The sequence below is a fragment of the Suricata suricatta genome, chromosome 3, assembly GCF_006229205.1.
Source record: "Suricata suricatta isolate VVHF042 chromosome 3, meerkat_22Aug2017_6uvM2_HiC, whole genome shotgun sequence".
Classification (NCBI taxonomy): domain Eukaryota; kingdom Metazoa; phylum Chordata; class Mammalia; order Carnivora; family Herpestidae; genus Suricata; species Suricata suricatta.
In genome coordinates, this window is record NC_043702.1 from 61208982 (window position 1) to 61228365 (window position 19384).

The 19384-nt window shown below is 37.9% G+C and overlaps 1 protein-coding gene across 3 annotated transcripts in view; it reads right to left on the minus strand.

Annotated features, from left to right (window-relative positions):
• Nucleotides 1–19384, minus strand: part of CERS6 (ceramide synthase 6) — a 300639-nt gene that overhangs the window by 212200 nt on the left and 69055 nt on the right. For all 3 annotated transcript variants that reach the window (XM_029934446.1, XM_029934445.1, XM_029934444.1), the window contains exon 2: nucleotides 7093–7198. In XM_029934446.1, coding sequence (XP_029790306.1) covers nucleotides 7093–7198 — 106 coding nt within the window. The remainder of the gene's footprint in view (nucleotides 1–7092; nucleotides 7199–19384) is intronic.

Consider the following 19384-nt stretch of genomic DNA (forward strand, 5'->3'; position numbering starts at 1 on the left):
GTTCATAGCAGCAATGTCAACAATAGCCAAAACATGGAAGGAGCCTAAATGTCCATCACCTGACGAATGGATCAAGAAGATGTGGTATATATTCACGATGGAGTACTACATGGCAATGAGAGGGAATGACATATGGCCCTTCGTAGGAAAGTGGATGGACCTTGAGGGTGTCATGCTGAGTGAAGTAAGCCAGGCAGAGGAGGACAGAAACCATATGTTTGCACTCATAGGTCTAGCAGGAAAACAAGAGAGACCTAATGGAGAGCCAGGGAGAACGGAGGAGGGAGAGAGAGTTGGGGAGAGAAAGGGATGCAAAACTTGAGAGACTAATGAATGCTGAGAATGAACTGAGGGTTGAAGAGAAAGGGGGAGGGGGGAAAAGAGGTGGTGGTGATGGTGGAGGGCACTTGAGGGGAAGAGCACTGGGTGTTGTATGGAAAACAATTTGACAATAAAATATTATGGAGAAAAAAAAAAAAAAGAAGCCAGTTCTTCATTTCACTTATTCCTTTTGGTCTGACTTCCACTTTTATGTAAAAATAAAAACCATACTTTATTATCTGTATTTGTCTATATACCTTTACTAATAGTTTTATTTTCAATATTTGTAATTATTTTATCTGAAGGTATCTCTTATCAGCTACGTGACCCAAAGCCAAATTCGTTATTAGAGGAGTCAAGCCCATTTACAGATATTGATATAACTGAATGTTTGTTTATAGTTCCCTCACATTAATTGTTATGCTTTCTACTTTGAAAGGCAAAAAAAAATTTTTTTTGACACACCAAGTACTGTTTGTTTTATTTTCCTTCCTTTTTGAGGGTAATTTTTGTTCTAGTGGTTACTCATAATTACAATACTCTTCTATTTGTTTTTGGTCAATAATTTCATATGAGCAATATTTAAAATTACCATATTTCCTCTTCTTACTACACCCAATAGTAATCAATAATTTTATCACTTTTAGTTTACTCATATTGTTAAATTTGTTTGTCCTTCTATCATTCGATTTGACTGCTTAAACGGATTTGCTTTGACTCCCAGCTACTAGAGATTATGCAGTTGTGAATGTATTCTCCCTCTTGCCTTCTTTCCCTGCCCCCACTACTATTAGTTGTATCGCTTCTACCATGTGAACAGATGAATGTTTACATTCTGCTGTCACCCTGAACCTCACATTTCTTTCTCTCTTTCTACAGATGACATGTATTCAAAACTTACCAACACTCCAGGAACCTCTTGATCAGCTAACATTAACGATTATAATACTTTCTTCAAAAAGTCCTCATAAAACAATTCTCCAAATTTTTCAATGTTGAAATTTGTTTGTTTCTAACATTTACAGAGTAAAAACAATTTGCCTAAATATAAAATTCTTAGTTCAAAATTTCCTTGAAAATGTTGGAAATGTGGCTATAAAGAAGACTATTCCCAGTTAAGTGATTTGATTTTTTCCTTGGCTTCTCAAAGAATTCTTTCTTTTACTTTACAAGTCCAATAATTTAACCTTCTTGGGTCAATTTTTACTGCATTTTCATTTACATATGAAAAGAAATCTTCATTTGTTTTAGAAAGATTTGCATGAATTATATCTTTCAATATTTTATTTTGCTTTTCCTTATGGGACTCTTGATTATGCAGATGCTGAATCTGCTCAATCTAAATATCTATTTTTAGCTTTTTTAGTCTAATTTAATTCAGTTTTATTATTTCTATCTCCCATGCTCCTTACTTTGTTTTCTGCAGTATCTTGTGTTTCCTGTATTCTTTCTAATTTTGTCTTCATTTCTGTGATATTTTTATTTTTTATTTTTATTTTTTAAAGTTTAAGAAAGAGAAAGCCCACGTGGGGGAGGGGCAGAGAGAGAGAGACTGAAAGAGAGAGAAGCCCAAGCACTGATAGCACAGAGCCCCAAGTGGGGCTCGAACTCACAAATGATAAGATCATAACCTGAGCTGCAGTTGGACGCTTACCTGACTGAGCCACCCAGGTGCCCCTCTATGATAGTTTTAATATGTTTTCCTGAATCTACAGCTCACAGTGTACCCCTCTTCCCGTTGACCAACTATTTTCTTTCCGTTAGGCCTTAATTTCTTTTTCTGTGGTCTTCTTTCACAGAGATATTGCTTACTTTTTTTAGTTTATGGTAAAATATTTAATGACAATTTTCATTTGCCTTGTGACATTCTTCTACTAACAATTTTTGCTAATAAGCATTGCTCCCATTCCTTTTCTTGTCTTCGATGTTGGGTGCGCTCCTTCTTTATTCCTCATCGAGTCAGTCGGAATGTTCTGACCAGCTCCTGGGGGTATGCAGAGCAGGGAGAATGCTCCTGTAGTTCAGCTACCGCCGAGGTAGACCATCTCCCAAAAACCTGCCATCCACACACTGGTCTGTGAATCCTTCCAGTTCTCTGAGTTAAACTGAGTCCAGGAGGACAACCTGCAGCCTTGCTCACCAGTTCCTGCATCTAATGTGCAGACACTGTTACAGCTTTGTCTCCCTCACACTCAGGAGCTGTCCCTTTCGCTGGCTTTCCTGAGCTACCCCGGCTTCATGCTCTTCGCTCCCTCCTGCTTGGCTTCTGCCCAAGCTGTCAACTGTTTTTTGTTAGCCTCAATATATATTTCAAATCTAGAGATATATATCTACTAGTTTGCCAAAATTAGAGTTTGGGAGATTTTCCTTCTTCTTTGTCTGTGTTTTTTCATTGTTTTGCATTTTTAATTGCTCTCTTTAGTTTTTTCCTTTCTTAAAATTTCCAAGGAAATAAATGAACAATGCTGACATATATACACATTTTTATACAGAAATACCTAGGCTGATCTTAATATTCATAACCTATACTGTGAGGGAGAAGAAAAGTAAAAAGGAAAGAAAGAGACAGGCATAAGAGGAGAATAAGGGGGAAAAATTATAGGAAATTTGCCTATAATTTTTTAAATGTAGAGTAAAATACCAAGAGTGGATGATAATATGACTTCTCTGGATCATAAAACTTGGCTTCAGAGCTGACCTGTATATATTTTTCCCTCAGTGGCTCAAGAATTGATTTGGTTAGAGAAGTAAGGCTGTTAGGATTATAGATATGTGTCAAAATATGGCAGGAGAAACCCCAAACATAAAGAAATAAATATAAATACACAACTATACACACGCACACTGATTCATACCAGATATACAGAGAGACAAACAGATGTTACCTATTTATCAGGTAATTACACAGCTGAGCACCACATAGGGCATGTGACCAGGGGGTCACCCAAGGTTCCACGTTCAGAAGGGCTGGCACTTGGGGTTTCAAGTTCTATGGCTGCTATCTTGAAATTCTTAATACTTTTATCATGGAATTTGCATTTAGTGTATGAAGACCAATGAGACAGAGGAACACGCGTTAGGGGCTCAGAGTCTCGGCTCACACAGTCCCGTCACTTCCCCCAGCCAGTTCTGGGAGACCTTCTTTCTCTGTCCCCTGGCTTCCCCAGGCCTCCTACCCCTTCCTGCTTCTGGCAGGGACTACAGCTGCCCCGGGGACAAGCATGAAAAGGGCTGGAATTGGGTATGTACACCCTATGGTGTCTCAGTGTGGGACATGGGGGTAGCTGCCTGCACCCCAGGGTGGCAGTGCCCTGGTGCATTTGGTAGGTAACTCAATGAGGACGATCCTCTTGCTCACCCCAACCCAGCTACCAAGTGTGCCCTGCTCTAGAGGCTGCAATACACTTGGGAGTCACCCATCCACTCGGGGTTAGGGCAGCAGGCCCATCGAAAGGGGAGTAGCCAGTCTCAACTCCTCCGCTCCTGGCCAGAGAAGAGCAGGCACATCAGCCCAATCTGGACCCAGCTCGGGGGCTGTGTGTTCAATAAGTCAGTGTGGGGTGACATGTGAGGCTCTGTACTCACCTCATGAATGTCCCTCTGCCTGAGGGAGCATGACATTAAATAACAAATAAAAACACGTTGACAGGCCAAGAAAAAGAATCTATGAAAGAAAAGGAAACAAGCTTTATATTTTTATGCCTTGAATGGTATTTTGTCATAGTTTTTGAACAAGAGGTCCCGCATTTTCATTCTACATTGGCCCGCCGATTATGTCAGCAGTCCTTTACATAGCAGACTTCAAACGTTTTGAGGGTGCATCCCTACACTCTTGAAAGACAACCATGCCCTTCCCCAAAGGTGACCTGGAACCATGGTCAAGGCCAGGTTGGTGAAGGGTCACTCAAGCAACTACAAACACTGTCTAAACTCCAAGTGTTGCTACTTTTATTCTAGTCAATTTACCTGTTACTTTCTCAGATCATAAATAACACTGACAACTATAAAGAATTCAAGGAAAATCTGTTCCAACTTTTGATGCATTCATATTTAAAATAGGAGGCTCTACTCTAATCACGTAAAAATGTCCAGAAGAATCACCTTGGAAAACTAAGAGAGTACGATTAAAATTAGCTGGAAGCAAATATTCTCTAGGGCAGTCAGCATGACTGCAAAATCCTTTTACTACCTTTACAGAGGAAATTTCTCCAGTAACCATGATAAACATAAGGCAAGGGAATAAAATGTCCACTGCAGAATTTCTAAAGGGATACATAGCATTTGGGTAGATTCATTTTATTATGTATTTAGGGTAGTTCACAAGATAAATACAAATATATTATAATCTCATTTTTAAAAACCTGATAACTTCCTACACTTCCACTTTTTCAGAGGGAAAGAAGTGTCTTGCTGTGGTAAACTGCTATGTTAAAAGAAAATACAAATTTGTTCTTAATATTTTCTTCCTTTAAGTACCATAAGATATGTGCCCCTTCCGGTTAGAACTTGGCAATCTAAAATCAGCCCATAAAACTACCAGAGGAGCTTTTCCTAAAATCTCATACATTCCTCTCTTCTTCCTAGCAGAGATATAAAAAGCATCTACTGCTTTCTTCTACTTCTCCAGAAAAAATATCATTTTTTAAAGGACAGAGAGGAAAAATCCTAGAGAATCTTAGCAGAAATAAAGACCACAATATAAACAAAAATGTTTGAATGTTTGAATTAATAGTTTTAAGACAAGAGACAAGTAATACAAATGGTTAGCGACACAAATACCAAAAAAGGAATAGAACATGCTTGACACTATCAAATCACATTTTAGAAGCCTGAGTAATTTTCCCAGAAAAATGAAAAACGGAAAACGAACCATTTAGTATACAAACACACAATACTTCTCCTAGGACGTTACATTTCTCCTGTCCTTCTTTCTTTTCTATGCAAGAGTAAGATGAAGGGTGACAGAGTAAGAAAATACTTGGATACTGTGACGTCCTTCGTTTTCTCGTGGCCTTAGATGGAGGGTTTCTGGCTTCTGTCTTTCTCCTCCCTTTTTTGTCCTTTTTTTAAATTTATTTTTGAGAGACAGAGAGAGACAGTGTGCGCAGGGGAGGGTCAGAGAGAGAGGGACACACAGAATCTGAGGCAGGCTCCAGGCTCTGAGCTAGCTGTCACCACAGAGCCTGATGTGGGGCTTGAACCCACAAACAGCGAGATCATGCCCTGAGCTGAAGCCAGACACTTAACCGACTGAGCCACCCAGGTGCCCCTACTCGCCTATTTGTTCTTAAGGAGAGATCAGCTGAGGGGCGACAATCTTCCCCCTCCCCTGCTCTCCTCTCCACTGCTCCTAGTTTGGCTTTAACTAGCACCACAGCGATAATTTCTCTTATTTTCTCCAGAGTGAATCTATAACTTATAACTCTCTAGACCTTTGTCCTTCATTATTCCATGTTGCAACTCTTCTGTCCTTCAATTATTCTCTCTTTAGTTTACATCTGCCTATGTCTCACATCTATAGGCAAATGGGCACTTCCTTTCATACATATAGGCAAATCCTCTTTTACTGCACTTTGCTTTACTGCACTTTACAGAGATTTGCATTTTTCACATATTGAAGGTTTGTGGCAACCCTGCATCAAACAAGTCTATTGGTGTCATTCTTTTTAATAGCATTTGCTCACTTTGTGTCTGTACCTCACAGTTCAGTAATTCTTGCAATATTTCAAACACTTTCATTAGTATTACATTTGAATTGCTGCAATGTCATGGTAAAATACTAATGGATAAGAAGCTCCTTCTTATGAATAAACAAAGAACGTGGTCTCTGGAGATGGGATCTCCATCTGGTAACAGTGCTGTGAGGATTATTGAAATGACAAGATTTAGACTCTTACATAACCTTAGTTGATACAACAGTGGTGGGGCCTGAGAGGACTGACTCCAGTTCTGAAAGAAATTCGGCTGTGGGTAAAATGCTATCAAACAGCATCACATGCTGCAGAAAGATTTTTAATGAAAGAAGAGTTGATCAATGCAGCAAGCTTCATTATTGTCTTATTTTAAGAAGTTGCCACAATCACCTCACACTCCAGAAAGCACCACCCTGATGAGTCAACAGCCATCAACATGGAGACTAGAATGTCCACCAACAAAAAGATTACAACTTTGCTGAAGATTCAGATGATGGTTGGCATTTTTTAGCAATAAAGTATTTTTAAATTAAGGCTTCTTTGTTTTTTGGATATAGTGCAATTGCACACACTTCATAGACTATAGAATATGCACTAGAAAAAACAAAAAAAAATCATTTGGCATGCCTTATTGTAGTATTTACTTTATTTTAGTGGTCTGAAACCAAACCCACAACATCTCCAAGGTATGCCTTACATTAATTATATTCCTCAGCTTTACCCAGTAGCCTCCACAAAATCCCACCCAACCATTATCCATACTGCTTCGTGTCATGTGAAATTAAAAGAGACACAAAATTGGACTAATAACTATCTAATCTAGATTGTTCTTTACAGGCAAGCTTCTAAAATCAATGTGAGAATAAATAAACAGGTCTCACACACGCCCACACTTATTCAGCTTCTACCTGTTTGTCCTAGTCACAATGCTTTGATGCTTTCCAAGAGCATAGTTTCCAGAACGGGGCTGGGCAAGCCCAGGAGAGAGGGATTAAACCCAGGGGAGAAGGGATTAAATAATTTCAGATTCAGAATGGTGGTCATGGCAACTCATGACCACCCAAAAAGACCATCATACCTTAGTAATTGCAGTGAAGACCTTTTCCAGAATGGCATTGGGCTGGGCGATCTGTGGTCCATTGGCCTGAATGTTGAGGGCGATGGCACACGGTTTGGCTACAAACCTGAAAAAAAAAAGGTCAGAAAAAGTTATTCTTTCTATAATGGTTCTTAATGTTACCAATTAATTACACATACTCAACTGTCCCAATAAAGTGCTGGGTGGACATTACGAACATTTATGTCAATCAGTGTAAAACAGATTTAACTTTTCTTCTCCCTATAGGCCTCCAGCAGGAACAGTAAAAAAGAAATTCTTTTAAAACATTTAGATCTCCTGATCCTTAAGTTCTAATGTGACTGAAAAGGTAGAAAGACTATCAGATGATAAATGTAAGTCCATAAGTGAGATATATCAACAAAACAAACCATTTTTAAATGATTTAACTTGTACTTTTCTTACTAACATTTGACTAACAACTGCCATGTTACACTTTGCTGTGACAAAGTGTTTACTAACCATCTGGTTACACATGGAGAACGTACCTTTGATCACACCTACATCATAAAATTGGCCATTTTTGTCTCTATAATCCAAATGTACTATATTCAGCCCCAATTCTTTATATTTTTTTTAAAATGCTTGTTTATTTTTGAGAGAGAGACAGAGTGTGAGCAGGGGAGGAGCAGAGAGAGAGGGTTCCAGGCTCTGAGCTGTCAGCATACAGTCGAAAGTGGGGCTCAAACTCATGAACCCTGAATCATGAACCGAAGTCAGACACTTAACCCACTCAGCCACTTACTTGGGCACCCCAGCCCCAATTCCTTATGGTTTCTTAAAATTTTTGCTTTGTGGTTATTTGTGTCTTTATTTTTTAAATTTATGTTGAGGTAGGGAGGAGAGCAGAGAAAGAGGGAAAGAGAGAATCCCAAACAGGCTCCACACTATCAGCACTGAGCCCAGAATGGGACTTGATTCCACAAACCACAAGATCATGACCTGATCCGAAATCAAGAGTTGGACACTTAATGGATTGGGCCACCAGGTGCCCTTGTGGTTATTTGGGTCTTTCTCATAAGGACTAATGAAGGATGTCAGATAGCACGATGTCCCAGAAAAGCTGAAAAGTGTGAAATGATCACAAGAATCTGCTGCACTGATTTTATCCTAAGCAAATGACTCTGTCAAGAATGAGAAGACTTCGCTTCATTTCTGCTTGTGCTTGATATGCGAAGGAGGCACTGAAGGAGCAGCGGAGGGCATGAGGCCCCAAAGGTATGCTGACACCTCTAGAACATTTTTTAAAAGCATTTATAACTTTAGAGTTCTTTTAGACTAAATGTTCAAGAAATAAGGGTTTGTGAATGTTCCTTTTCAGTAGTAACGAACATTTTCTACTAATACAAAATAATAAAACATCAGATGAAAGTATTACCCAAATTAAAGTTGGCCAAAGGCAACAACTGTTAAACGTACAAAACAGATCATGAAGCTTCTTTAGTAACAGGTGATGAGATTAAAATATAGTAGACAAAGGAATATTTTTTAACTTGGAAGAATGACGGTTACATACATACATGACATAATATCCCACTGGGTTGTAATTCAAGTTAAAGAGAAGACACTTATTTAAATAGGAAAGGGAAATAGTGTACATGCAAGCCTCACCCAGGAAAGATATACACAGAAAATGTAATATAATACCTGTTTTGGGACAAAGCTGGGAAGAAGGAATTACCACATTTTCAAGTATGTAAGTGTTCTAGAAACTGGAGTTTCCCCAAATTTGCATTCTCAATTTTTTTTTAATGTTTATTCATTTTTTAGAGACACAGACAGACAGCATGAGAGGTGGAGGGGCAGAGAAAGAGGTAGACACAGAATCCAAAGCAGGCTCCAGGCTCCAAACTGTCAGCACAGAGCCCAGTGTGGAGCTTGAACTCACAAACTATGAGATCATGACCTGAGCCAAAGTCAGACGCTTAACAGATTAAGCAACCCAGGTGCCCCTACATTCTCAATTCTTTTTAACATAAAATGTTCTAAGACGTATTAACTATGCCACTACCTTCTTAAAGAGAAATGTAATCTTTTTCCAATAATTCCAGGTCTTCACTATGAACAACAATATTGGAACTATAGCGAGAGCTATTGTAAAGAAGTGACGTTTGACAGATAATGACCAAACAAGCCCACAACTTGTTTGTTTAACAAAGTTTCCTGCGTTGTGTTTTTGTGCTTCTTCATCATAAGGAGTATGAAAAGATACTCCAGCAAGAGTGGGATAAAAAGGTAAAACGGCAAAATTAATTTGGCATAAGAGCCCAAATCAACATGTCTTGGTTGCCTTCTATTGTTCTTCCCTGTGAGCTTTCTCTCTAGCCCTCCCTCATCTTCCCCATCCCGAAAATTTCTGAAACACTGTTCAAATTTCCTTTCTGAATTTGCCATTATCCTTGTAACATCGTTCTGTCCTAGGACATGGTTTTCTTTCCATCTTCTAAAGAGCCATGAGTGTAAATGCAGAGGATGATCTTCACCTCTGAATAAACCATGAAAATGCTCAGTGTAGGCAGGAGGGGGTCAACAAATGACCAACAGGCTGTCTTCAGTAAATAAGTGCTCACTGTTGCTACCACAGTTGTGAGTGCTATTGACAAGTTAACAGAGCTTCTTTGTTGCCCATGAGTGTGTAAGTAGTAGGAGAGTCAAGAAATTCACAGAACAGAATTTATTCAAAAGCCACTTCCCCATCTTTGCTATCATGCTGCAGTAACTTACAAAAGCATTCAAAAAGGGGTTTTAGTATCTATGACACAATACAATGTCTTACATATTTCTCTTTCTCTTTTTAGGCCTCAAATCACCTTTTAAAAACTCTTTTCTGAATTTCAAGATAAATGCAATAGCATCTTGAAGAAGGCATACCCCTTGATTGCCAAAGTTACCAAATTTTGGTGATCAAAATTATCAAGTAAATATGATGCTCTGTAAACAGATTTTTAAAGCCAAGTCCAAAGGAGAGGATGGAAATAATGTCTGCTGCAATCTGGCTGTGGCACCCTAGCTGCAGTACTCTCTCTGTGCCTCATCTCTGCCTACATAAGAAAACCAATAATAATTATATATGTATATGAGTTGTGTGTGTATATAAACACAATATATGTTAAAGCATGATGTCACGTGGTCTCTTTGTCTAAAATTTTGATGCGTGCCATCTGTATGGTTTCATACCATATAGTATTTACACATCATGACTTCTCTGGGCCCAAACACCCACTCAGCTTCAGCTGTACTGTGCTAAGCCATGGGGAGCCAATAAGCTCTAATGATACCAAGCAAACAAGGCCAGGAAGCTAAACAGGCAATTGAAAAAGACAAGGGTCATCAGGCAGAGTAACCGCTTGCCTCGGGCAAAGCTACCCACAGAGAACCTGTGCGGCTCCACCAACCCCTCATTAGGTGTTCTCTTTTCAACTGCTCTAGCATACACAGCCAGAAATTTCATTTCTAAGATTTAAAAGACTTCAGGGGCACCTGGGTGGCTAAATCAGTTACACGTCCAACTTCAACTCAAGGTCCATGGGTTCAAGCCCGTGTCGAGGTCTGTGCTGACAGCTTGGAGCCTGAAATTTGCTTCAGATTCTGTATCTCCCTCTCTCTCTGTCCCTCCCTCACTTGTGCACTGTCTTTCTCTCTCTCAAAAATAAACATTAAAAAAATAAATAAAATAAAAAACTTAAAAGATAGGCAGAAAGGAAGATTTTTTTTTTCCCTAATAGTATCCCTAATTATATGAAAATACAGAAATTTTATTCTCCAAAGAATTTGTGAAACAGTGCTTGGCATTTTTTTCCCCAGAGAGTTTTAGAAACCACATAAAACCCATGACACAACTACTGTAATTTTGTTACCTACCATCATGGTCCATTAGAGAAAACCTGGATTTTTTTTTCCAGTGCTAGTTCTAACAGAAATAAGTTCACAAAAGCTGTCTTTCATGGTTTTGTAAAGACAGAGAGACAGACTGGGGGGAAGGAGGAGTCCCTACAAATACAATACTTGAAAGAAAATACGTACTTTCAAACTTTGATGAGTACCTCTACCAGGAAATGCTCACCTAATTATTTTTTTATCAAAGGCAGCAACACTGCCTTCACAAGATCAAACATCTATAAAGAACTTTCATGTAGTAGAACATATGTGCAAGGAAACATAATCAGGATGTAAGCTTTGAAAAATAGAAGTCTCAATTTAAAACAGAGAAAATAGCTAAGACATTTCTACTTTTTAATTCTATTTAACAACATGTATTTGTATTTTAAACATGAACTGAATGAAAATCTCTGCACAGAGCACCTAGGTCAGCTCAGGACTGTGGTGTGTATAAAGGTACACACAAACATGAGGTGATTACTGCACTCAAAGTGTTTATGTTAAAGGAAATTAATTTAAAAAGCAAATAAGTGTTTACAGGGTAAATGTTCATTCTAATCTCTTAATATAATGTAATCATCTTCAATGGGGAACATGGCCCAAGACTTTCAGTCCTTTCTAACTCTAACATTTCCTACTTTTCAAAGCAGTTATAAGGCTAAAGTTGTGGATACATAAACCTACACATGATATAAATGCACAGAATTAAATCACACATGCACAAATGAATACAAGTACATCAGGAGAAATTTAAATAAGCTCAGTAGATTTTACAAATGTTGATATCTTGTTTGTAATATTATACTACAATTTTATAAAATGTTACCATTGGGGAAAACTGAGTAAAGGGTACATGAACATGAACTCTCAGCGCCTTACTTCTTACAACTGCATGTTTACAACTCTCTCAATAAAGATTTCAATTAAGAAATATTTAGGAAACAATTATGTTTTTGCAGAATGCAGATTCCTCCAAAAATTAAAACCAGAACGACCCAACAATCCAACAATTGCACTACTAGGTGCAAAATACCTAGTATTTTTTTTTTGCAACCCAAAATACAAAAATGCTAATTCAAGCAGATACACGCACCTCGATATTTATAGCAGCATTATCTATAAGAGCCAAAAATCAAAGCAGCCCAAGTATCCATTGACTGAAAAATTTTGATGTTTTGCATTAACAGGAGAATGATGTAGTTGGATTCAAATTGTAGCCTATCATGCCCACAGTGGACAGTGGCTTCAGGCTCTGTATATATACACACATATATATACATGGAATATTACTCAGCCATAAAAAAGGAATGTAGTCTTGCCATTTGCAAAAATGTGGATGGAGCTAGAGAATGTTATGCTAAGCAAAATAAGAGAAAGACAAATACTGTATGATGTCACTCAGATGTGGGTTTTAAGAAGCAAACGAGTAAAAGGGACAAAAAGAGAAGCAAACCAAGAAACACTCTTAACTATACAGAACACACTAATGGTTACCAGAGGGGAGGCGGGAGGAAGGATGGGCCAAATCAGTGCTGGGGGTTAAGGAGGACACTTGTTGTAATGAGCACCAGGTGTTGTACCAAAGCACTGAATCACTATACTGTACACCTGAAACAAACATCGCACTGTATATTCACTATACTTTTAAAACTTTTTTAAAAAGGCAGAGCATAGAAAAAATGTGAAATTATAGATTAAGTATCTCTCCTACTGAGAAGGCAACTTTAAAAATATGAAGGGCGGTATTTATTTCTTTAGCTTTAGTGTCTCATTGTGGGATTTGTCTATACCTTCATGGATCTTTGACTTGTTATAATAAATCCACAACTAGAACTGAAAAATTTGTTTTTCATGTGACAGAATGTGGTCCTAATACATTTATTTTTCATCTTTAAAAACTCTGTACAATATACTAATCCCTCCTGAACTAAACTAGCTGGAGGCTTGGGAGAATGAATAAAAGCAAGTACACTCTGGAGATGACTCAAAGGTAGGAGAAACCAGCAAAGAGTAGGCTCCATGCCTATTTATTTATGTTTATTTTGCAGCTCTGCCCTGATATCAGACATGATCACATCACAGAAGCAGATAAAAACAGTGATTGAAAAACATTCTTTCTTATCAACAATAGCCAAACTATGGAGATAACTGAAATGCCCAACAACTGATAAATGGATAAAGAAGATATACAGATACAGATGTAAATAGATATGTAGATATATAGAAAATAGAATATTACTCCACCATCAAAAACAATGAAATCTTGTCATTTACAGCAATGTGGATGGAGCTAGAATGTATTATGCTAAGTGAAATAAGGTAATCAGAGAAAGACAATTATATGATTTCACTCACATGCGGAGTTTAAGAAACAAAACAGATGTACATATGGGAAGGGAGAGAAGAAAAGAGAAGAGAGGGAAACAAACCACAAGAGACAATGATAGAGAACTATCCCCTGATGGAGGGCTGTGGGTGGGGGATGGGCTAAATGGTTGACAGGTAACAAGGAGAACACTTGTGATGAGCAATGGGTGTTGTGTGTAAGTGATGAGTCACTGAATTCTACTCCTGAAACCAATACTGCATGGTATGTTAACTAAAATGTAAAATTTAATGAATCAGAAAGAAGACAAAAAGAAAAAGAAAAAGATTCTCTAACTACTGGAACCAAAGGAAGGAGCCTGGGAAAATCAGAGAGTGATGAGAGAACCAGAAACCAAGCATGATTCTGGATAACCTAGGAACCATGTATGCACAAGGTCAAGTGAAAGCAGCTAGGAGCTAAGATTTAAAGAACTGAACTGAGCCCGAAGCCACTGTCCACTGTGGGCATGATAGGCTACAATTTGAATCCAACTACATCATTCTCCTGTTAATGCAAAACATCAAAACTTTTCAGAGCAATACTAAAAAATCTACAATCTCTATAATATAACTTTCTAACTCTAGGATACAATCTAATACGTTGACAAAGAAAAAGGCAACTATAACCCATTCTTAAGGGAAAAGACATAGAAAGATATTCAGTGAACTTAAAGGCAGTTCAAGAGAAACCAGGCAATCTGAAAAAAGAATGGAAAAATGGAAAAACTGACTTTGAGGACCTGTGGAACAATTCCAAAAGGCTAATGTATGGGTAATCTGAGTTTGAGGGAAAAAAAAAGAGACAGAGTGGGGAAGAAAAAGAAAATATGAGAAAAATATATATAGTTTGCAACTTCCCAAATACAATAAAAGATATACAGATTCAAGAAGCTTAAGAACCCACAGAGAGGTAAGTCTGAAATGAAGAAAACTTAGACAAAACACAGTCAAACTGAGGAAACTCAAATATAAAGAGGAAACATCGAAAGTCAACATAGAGAACTAAAGGAAGTTCTTCAGGCTGAAAGGAAGCACAACCAGAGGAAAATGTAAATCTTTAGGAATGAATGCAGAACCTCAGAAATGGCAAATACATTGGCAAATACAAAAGTCTTTGGAATGACAACCAATAATCAATGAAATACTTAAATGAAGTAACATATGCCCCACTCAGACTGCGCTGGAAAGGAACCTAAGTAAGGACAAGTGAAGATTCCAAGAAAGAAGGACAGGGGAGAGGGAACTGATTCAATCCACTGCTTCACTGCCAACACTTTATCAGTAATGGTACTCCATGGCTAGGATCACGGTATTAAAAATTTAAAACTTACAAGACCATGTGAGAGACGGGCTCCCTCCCGTACTGTTGGTGGGAATGTAAACCAGCGCAGCCACTCTGGAAAACAGTGTGGAGGTTCCCCAAAAAGCTATCAATAGAACGCCCTTGCAACCCAGCAATAGCACTGCTAGGGATTTACCCAAGGGATACAGAAGTGCTGATGCATAGGAGCACATGTACCCCAATGTCACTATCAACAATAGCCAAAACATGGAAAGAGCCTAAATGCCCATCACCTGATGAGTGGATCAAGAAGATGTGGTATATATATACAATGGAGTATTCCATGGCAATGAGAAAGAATGACATCTGGCCATTTGTAGGAAAGTGGATGGATTTCGAGGGTGTCATGCTAAGTGAAATAAGTCAGGCAGAGAAGGACAGATACCATATGTTTGCACTCATAGGTCTAACAGGAGAACAGGAGAAACCTAATGGAGAACCAGGGAGAGGGGAAGAGGGAAAGAGAGTTGGGGAGAGAGAGGGACGCAAAACCTGAGAGACTACTGAATACTGAAAACGAACTGAGGGTTGAAGGGAAAGGGGGAGGGGGAAAAAGAGGTGGTGGTGATGGAGGAGGGCACTTGTGGGGAAGAGCACTGGGTGTTGTATGGAAACAAATTTGACAATAAACTATTTTTTAAAAAGTAAAAATAAAACTTACAAGACCAGTAGAGATCAGATTTTGAAAGACAGTATGTAAGTGTATGTTCAGACATAACAGGTGTGCCTGTATCTGGATGGATGTGTTCTACCATCCTAAGATAAAATGTTTCAAGAAAACAGATATTTAGTGGAAAAAAAGCCAATATGGAGATAAGAGACTGATATTTATTGACAGTTACTAGGCGCCAAGTGCTTTGCAACGTTTTATTCTTTTATTTTTAAGCCCAACAAAAACTCTTTGAAGTGAGGTGCCTGCATGGCTCAGTCAGTTGAGTGTTCGACTCTCAGTCTGTGAGCTTGAGCCCTGCATCAGGCTCTGTGCTAACAGCTCAGAGCCTGGAGCCTGCTTCTGATTCTGTATCCCCTCTCTCTGACCCTCTCCCACTCACGCTCTGTCTCCCTCTCTCTCTCAAAAATAAATAAATATTTTAAAACATTTTTTAACTCTTTGAAGTGAATATTCGTCCCATTTAATAGAAATATAAACTAAATGTCAAAGAAGTTAAAAGAAATGCCCAAATCTTAAAGCTTAAAGTAAATGTCCTAAATAAGACTCAGCCCCAGTCAATCCTAGCATAACCTATTAATAAAAACAATATTTTTCCCTTTCCTTAAATAAAAAGGTAAGTTGATTAAAGAAGTATTGTTAAAAATTTAGAGTACGGTTATATACTTTTACTCAGTAATCCCATTTTTATGTATTTATTTAACAAAATCTGGGGGGAAAAGCCTTAAATGTAAAGGTTTTCATGCACTGTTATTTACAACAGGGAAAAATAGTAAACAGCATAATGATTCACTAACAAATGACTCACTGAGCACGTATGCTACATCGGCTTTGCTCTACATATTGGGAGTGCAGCAATAAACAAACCTTTTTTACAGAGCTTACATTCTAGTGGGGGAAATGCAGATAAAAAATAAACAGAGCAGTATATGTTATGCCAGATAGTAAAAAGTACTAGCGAGTAAAGCCCACTTATTAGAAGGATGGAGTGAGGTTGCAAGTTTTAACAGACTGGCCAGGGAAGGCTGCAGAGAAAGTGAGTAGATTCCTGAAGGAGCTAAGAACATAAGCAAGGAAGCTAAAGGAGGAGAGAACATTCTGAAAGGAATAGCAGTCACGGGCAAAGACCCTGAGGTGGAAGTATGACGGACATGGTGAAGGCTTCTGAGGGAAAAGCATGTCAAGTAGGGAGTTGGATATAGCAGTCTAGAGTTCAGTTGGATATAGCAGTCCAGAGTTTAGTCTAGAGTTCAGTCTAAAGTTGTGGGCTAGAGAAACAAATAAAATAAATTTATATTTTATATATTATGCAAAAAATAAACTTTGATGTCATCCACATACAGATGGCATGTAAAGCCTTAGGACTAGAAAGTATAAATATATGAAAGAGGAGATTCAAGAAATAAATCCCAGGATGACTTCAAGGTTTAATGTTTAAGTAAATGTAGAGTACAAAATCTCATAAAATATTATATAGCAATTTAAAAAGATTCATAAACTATGTGGACCATGAAGATTTATAATACAGAGGTTATTTTATTTTTTTTTGAATGTTTATTTACTTTTGAGAGACAGAGAGAGACAGAGTACAAGCAGGGGAGGGGCAGAGAGAGAGGGAGACACAGAATCTAAAGCGGGCTCCAGGCTCTGAGATGTGAGCATAAAGCCCGACGCAGGGCTCAAACTCATGAGCTGTGAGATCATGACCTGAGCCAAAGTTGGCTGCCCCACTGACTGAGCCACCCAGGTACCCCAATACAAAGGTAATTTTAAAAACCAAGCTATACATTTTCAACAACATGGATGGACCTAGACAGCATACACTAAGTGAAGTAAGTCAGAGAAAGACAAACACAATATGATCTCACGCATATCTGGAATTTACGAAACAAAATAAATGAACAAATTAAAAAGAGACAAACCAAGAAATAAACTCTTAATTACAGAGAACAAACTGATGGTTGCCAGAGGGGAGATGGAAGGGCTTCTGGGTGAAATAGTAAACAGGGATTAAAGAGTACACTTATCATGAAGCACTGAGTAAAATACCATTGTTGAATCACTATATTGTACACCTGAAATGAATATAACAGTGTTAATTATACTGCAATTAAAAAAATAAATTTTAGGGTGCCTGGATGGCTCAACTGGTTGAGCATCTGACTCTTGATTTCAGCTCAGGTCATGATCCCAGGGTCAAGGGATTGAGCCATGCATCAGGCTCCATGCTGAACATGGAGCCTGTTTAAGACTCTCTCTCCCTCTGCTCCTCTCCCTCACTCATGCTCTCTCTAAAATAAAATAATCTAAAACTAAGAAGGAGGAGGAAGAGGAGGAGGATGAAGAGGAGGAAGAAAAGGAGAAGGAGAAGGAGAAGGAGGAGGAGGAGGAGGCGGAGATTATATGTACTAAAATGACAACTGTAAAATAAAACATAATAGAATAAAACCTAAAAAAACAACAATCAATATGTTTTATGAGAAGAGTTTAGCACTGTACTTCTTTTGTGTTTCCTTTGTTGTTGGGCAACAAAACCCAGATGGAAAAAGGTGGTATAGTTTATAAAATATAATGAACCTAGGGGTAAAAGAGAGTTATGGGCAGGGCCAAGACAATTACCCACTGTAGAACAGTCATGTTTGCCAAGAGCTCATGAAACATCAAAATTCTACTGAGGCTTCATTTTCTGGATTTTAAAAGCAGTATACAGTATGGAATGTATAAAAGTAACAAAAAGCATCAAATAATATTAAAAATCACCAGGAATGCCATCACCCAATGATAAACATTTATTGGCATTTGAGGATTTTTCTGCTACCCCTCTCCCAACTTGTTTTGTTTTTCTATCTTTTGTTTACTGTATTTTTATTTAAAAATTATATCATACTATATGTATATAGTAATTTGTTTTAACTTCCTATTGTAAATATTTCTCCCAAGAAATTACATATCCTTATAAAAGGTGGTATTTAACTGTTACAGAGACCCAAATTTCTTACTTTTTTGCTGTAGTGAAGACTCTCCGGGGAAAATAGCCATTGGACCCTTTCTGACAGTACAAAACTCTGGTCAAAGTCCAAAATATTACCACAATACAGATTCAAGCAAAGATGGGTTGGAACAATTAAATTCTTCAGATTGACTTGAATAACTGTCATCACAGGATAATTATCCATTTTTCCATGTGCTTGATCTTTACCATTTGAATTGTGAATCACTCTTGCTAGCTAATATTTCCAAAACTTCAAAGAAATCAGTCAAGTTTTGAACAGGAAAATTTCTAGACTCTTCTTCTACATCTTGAATTTTTATAATATCAAAGATTTTTATGATCAGTAGAAAAATGGGCAAATGAGGTAAAATAGGCAATCACAGAAAACAGAAATATCAAGAAACATATAAAGAGATATTCAACTTCACCAGAAAATTACAACAATACCATTTTACAACCTTCAGGCTAGATCTGACAGTGTAAAACATGGCTGTAGATTTGGAGAAACAAGAATGCCAATAAACCACTCATGAAAAAAAATTTTTTAATGTTTATTTATTTATTTTGAGAAAGAGAAAGAGACAGCCCACACAGAGAAGAGGGGCAGAGAGCGAGGTAGCAACAGACCCTAAGCAGGCTCCGCACAATCGGCACAACAGAGCCGATGGGGGGGACTCAATCTCATGACCTGAAATGAGATCCAGAGTCTAATGCTTAACTGACTGAGCCACCCAAGTGTCCCAAGCTCATGGAAATTTAGTAGAGAAATATACCACAATGACCAATAAACATATGAAAAGATGATCCTCCCTACTCTGTTTTAAATACTGTATCATTTTCACCTATAACAGTTGCAAAATTTTTTTAATTTCTACAAACTTCAAAGCTAGTAGTAGTAAAGAGAAACAGGTATTCTGATAAAAGATCAATGAGTGTCCAGACTGGTACTATCTTTGGACTGCAATTTACGAGTATTTAACAAATTGTTAAAATGAGTTCGAGC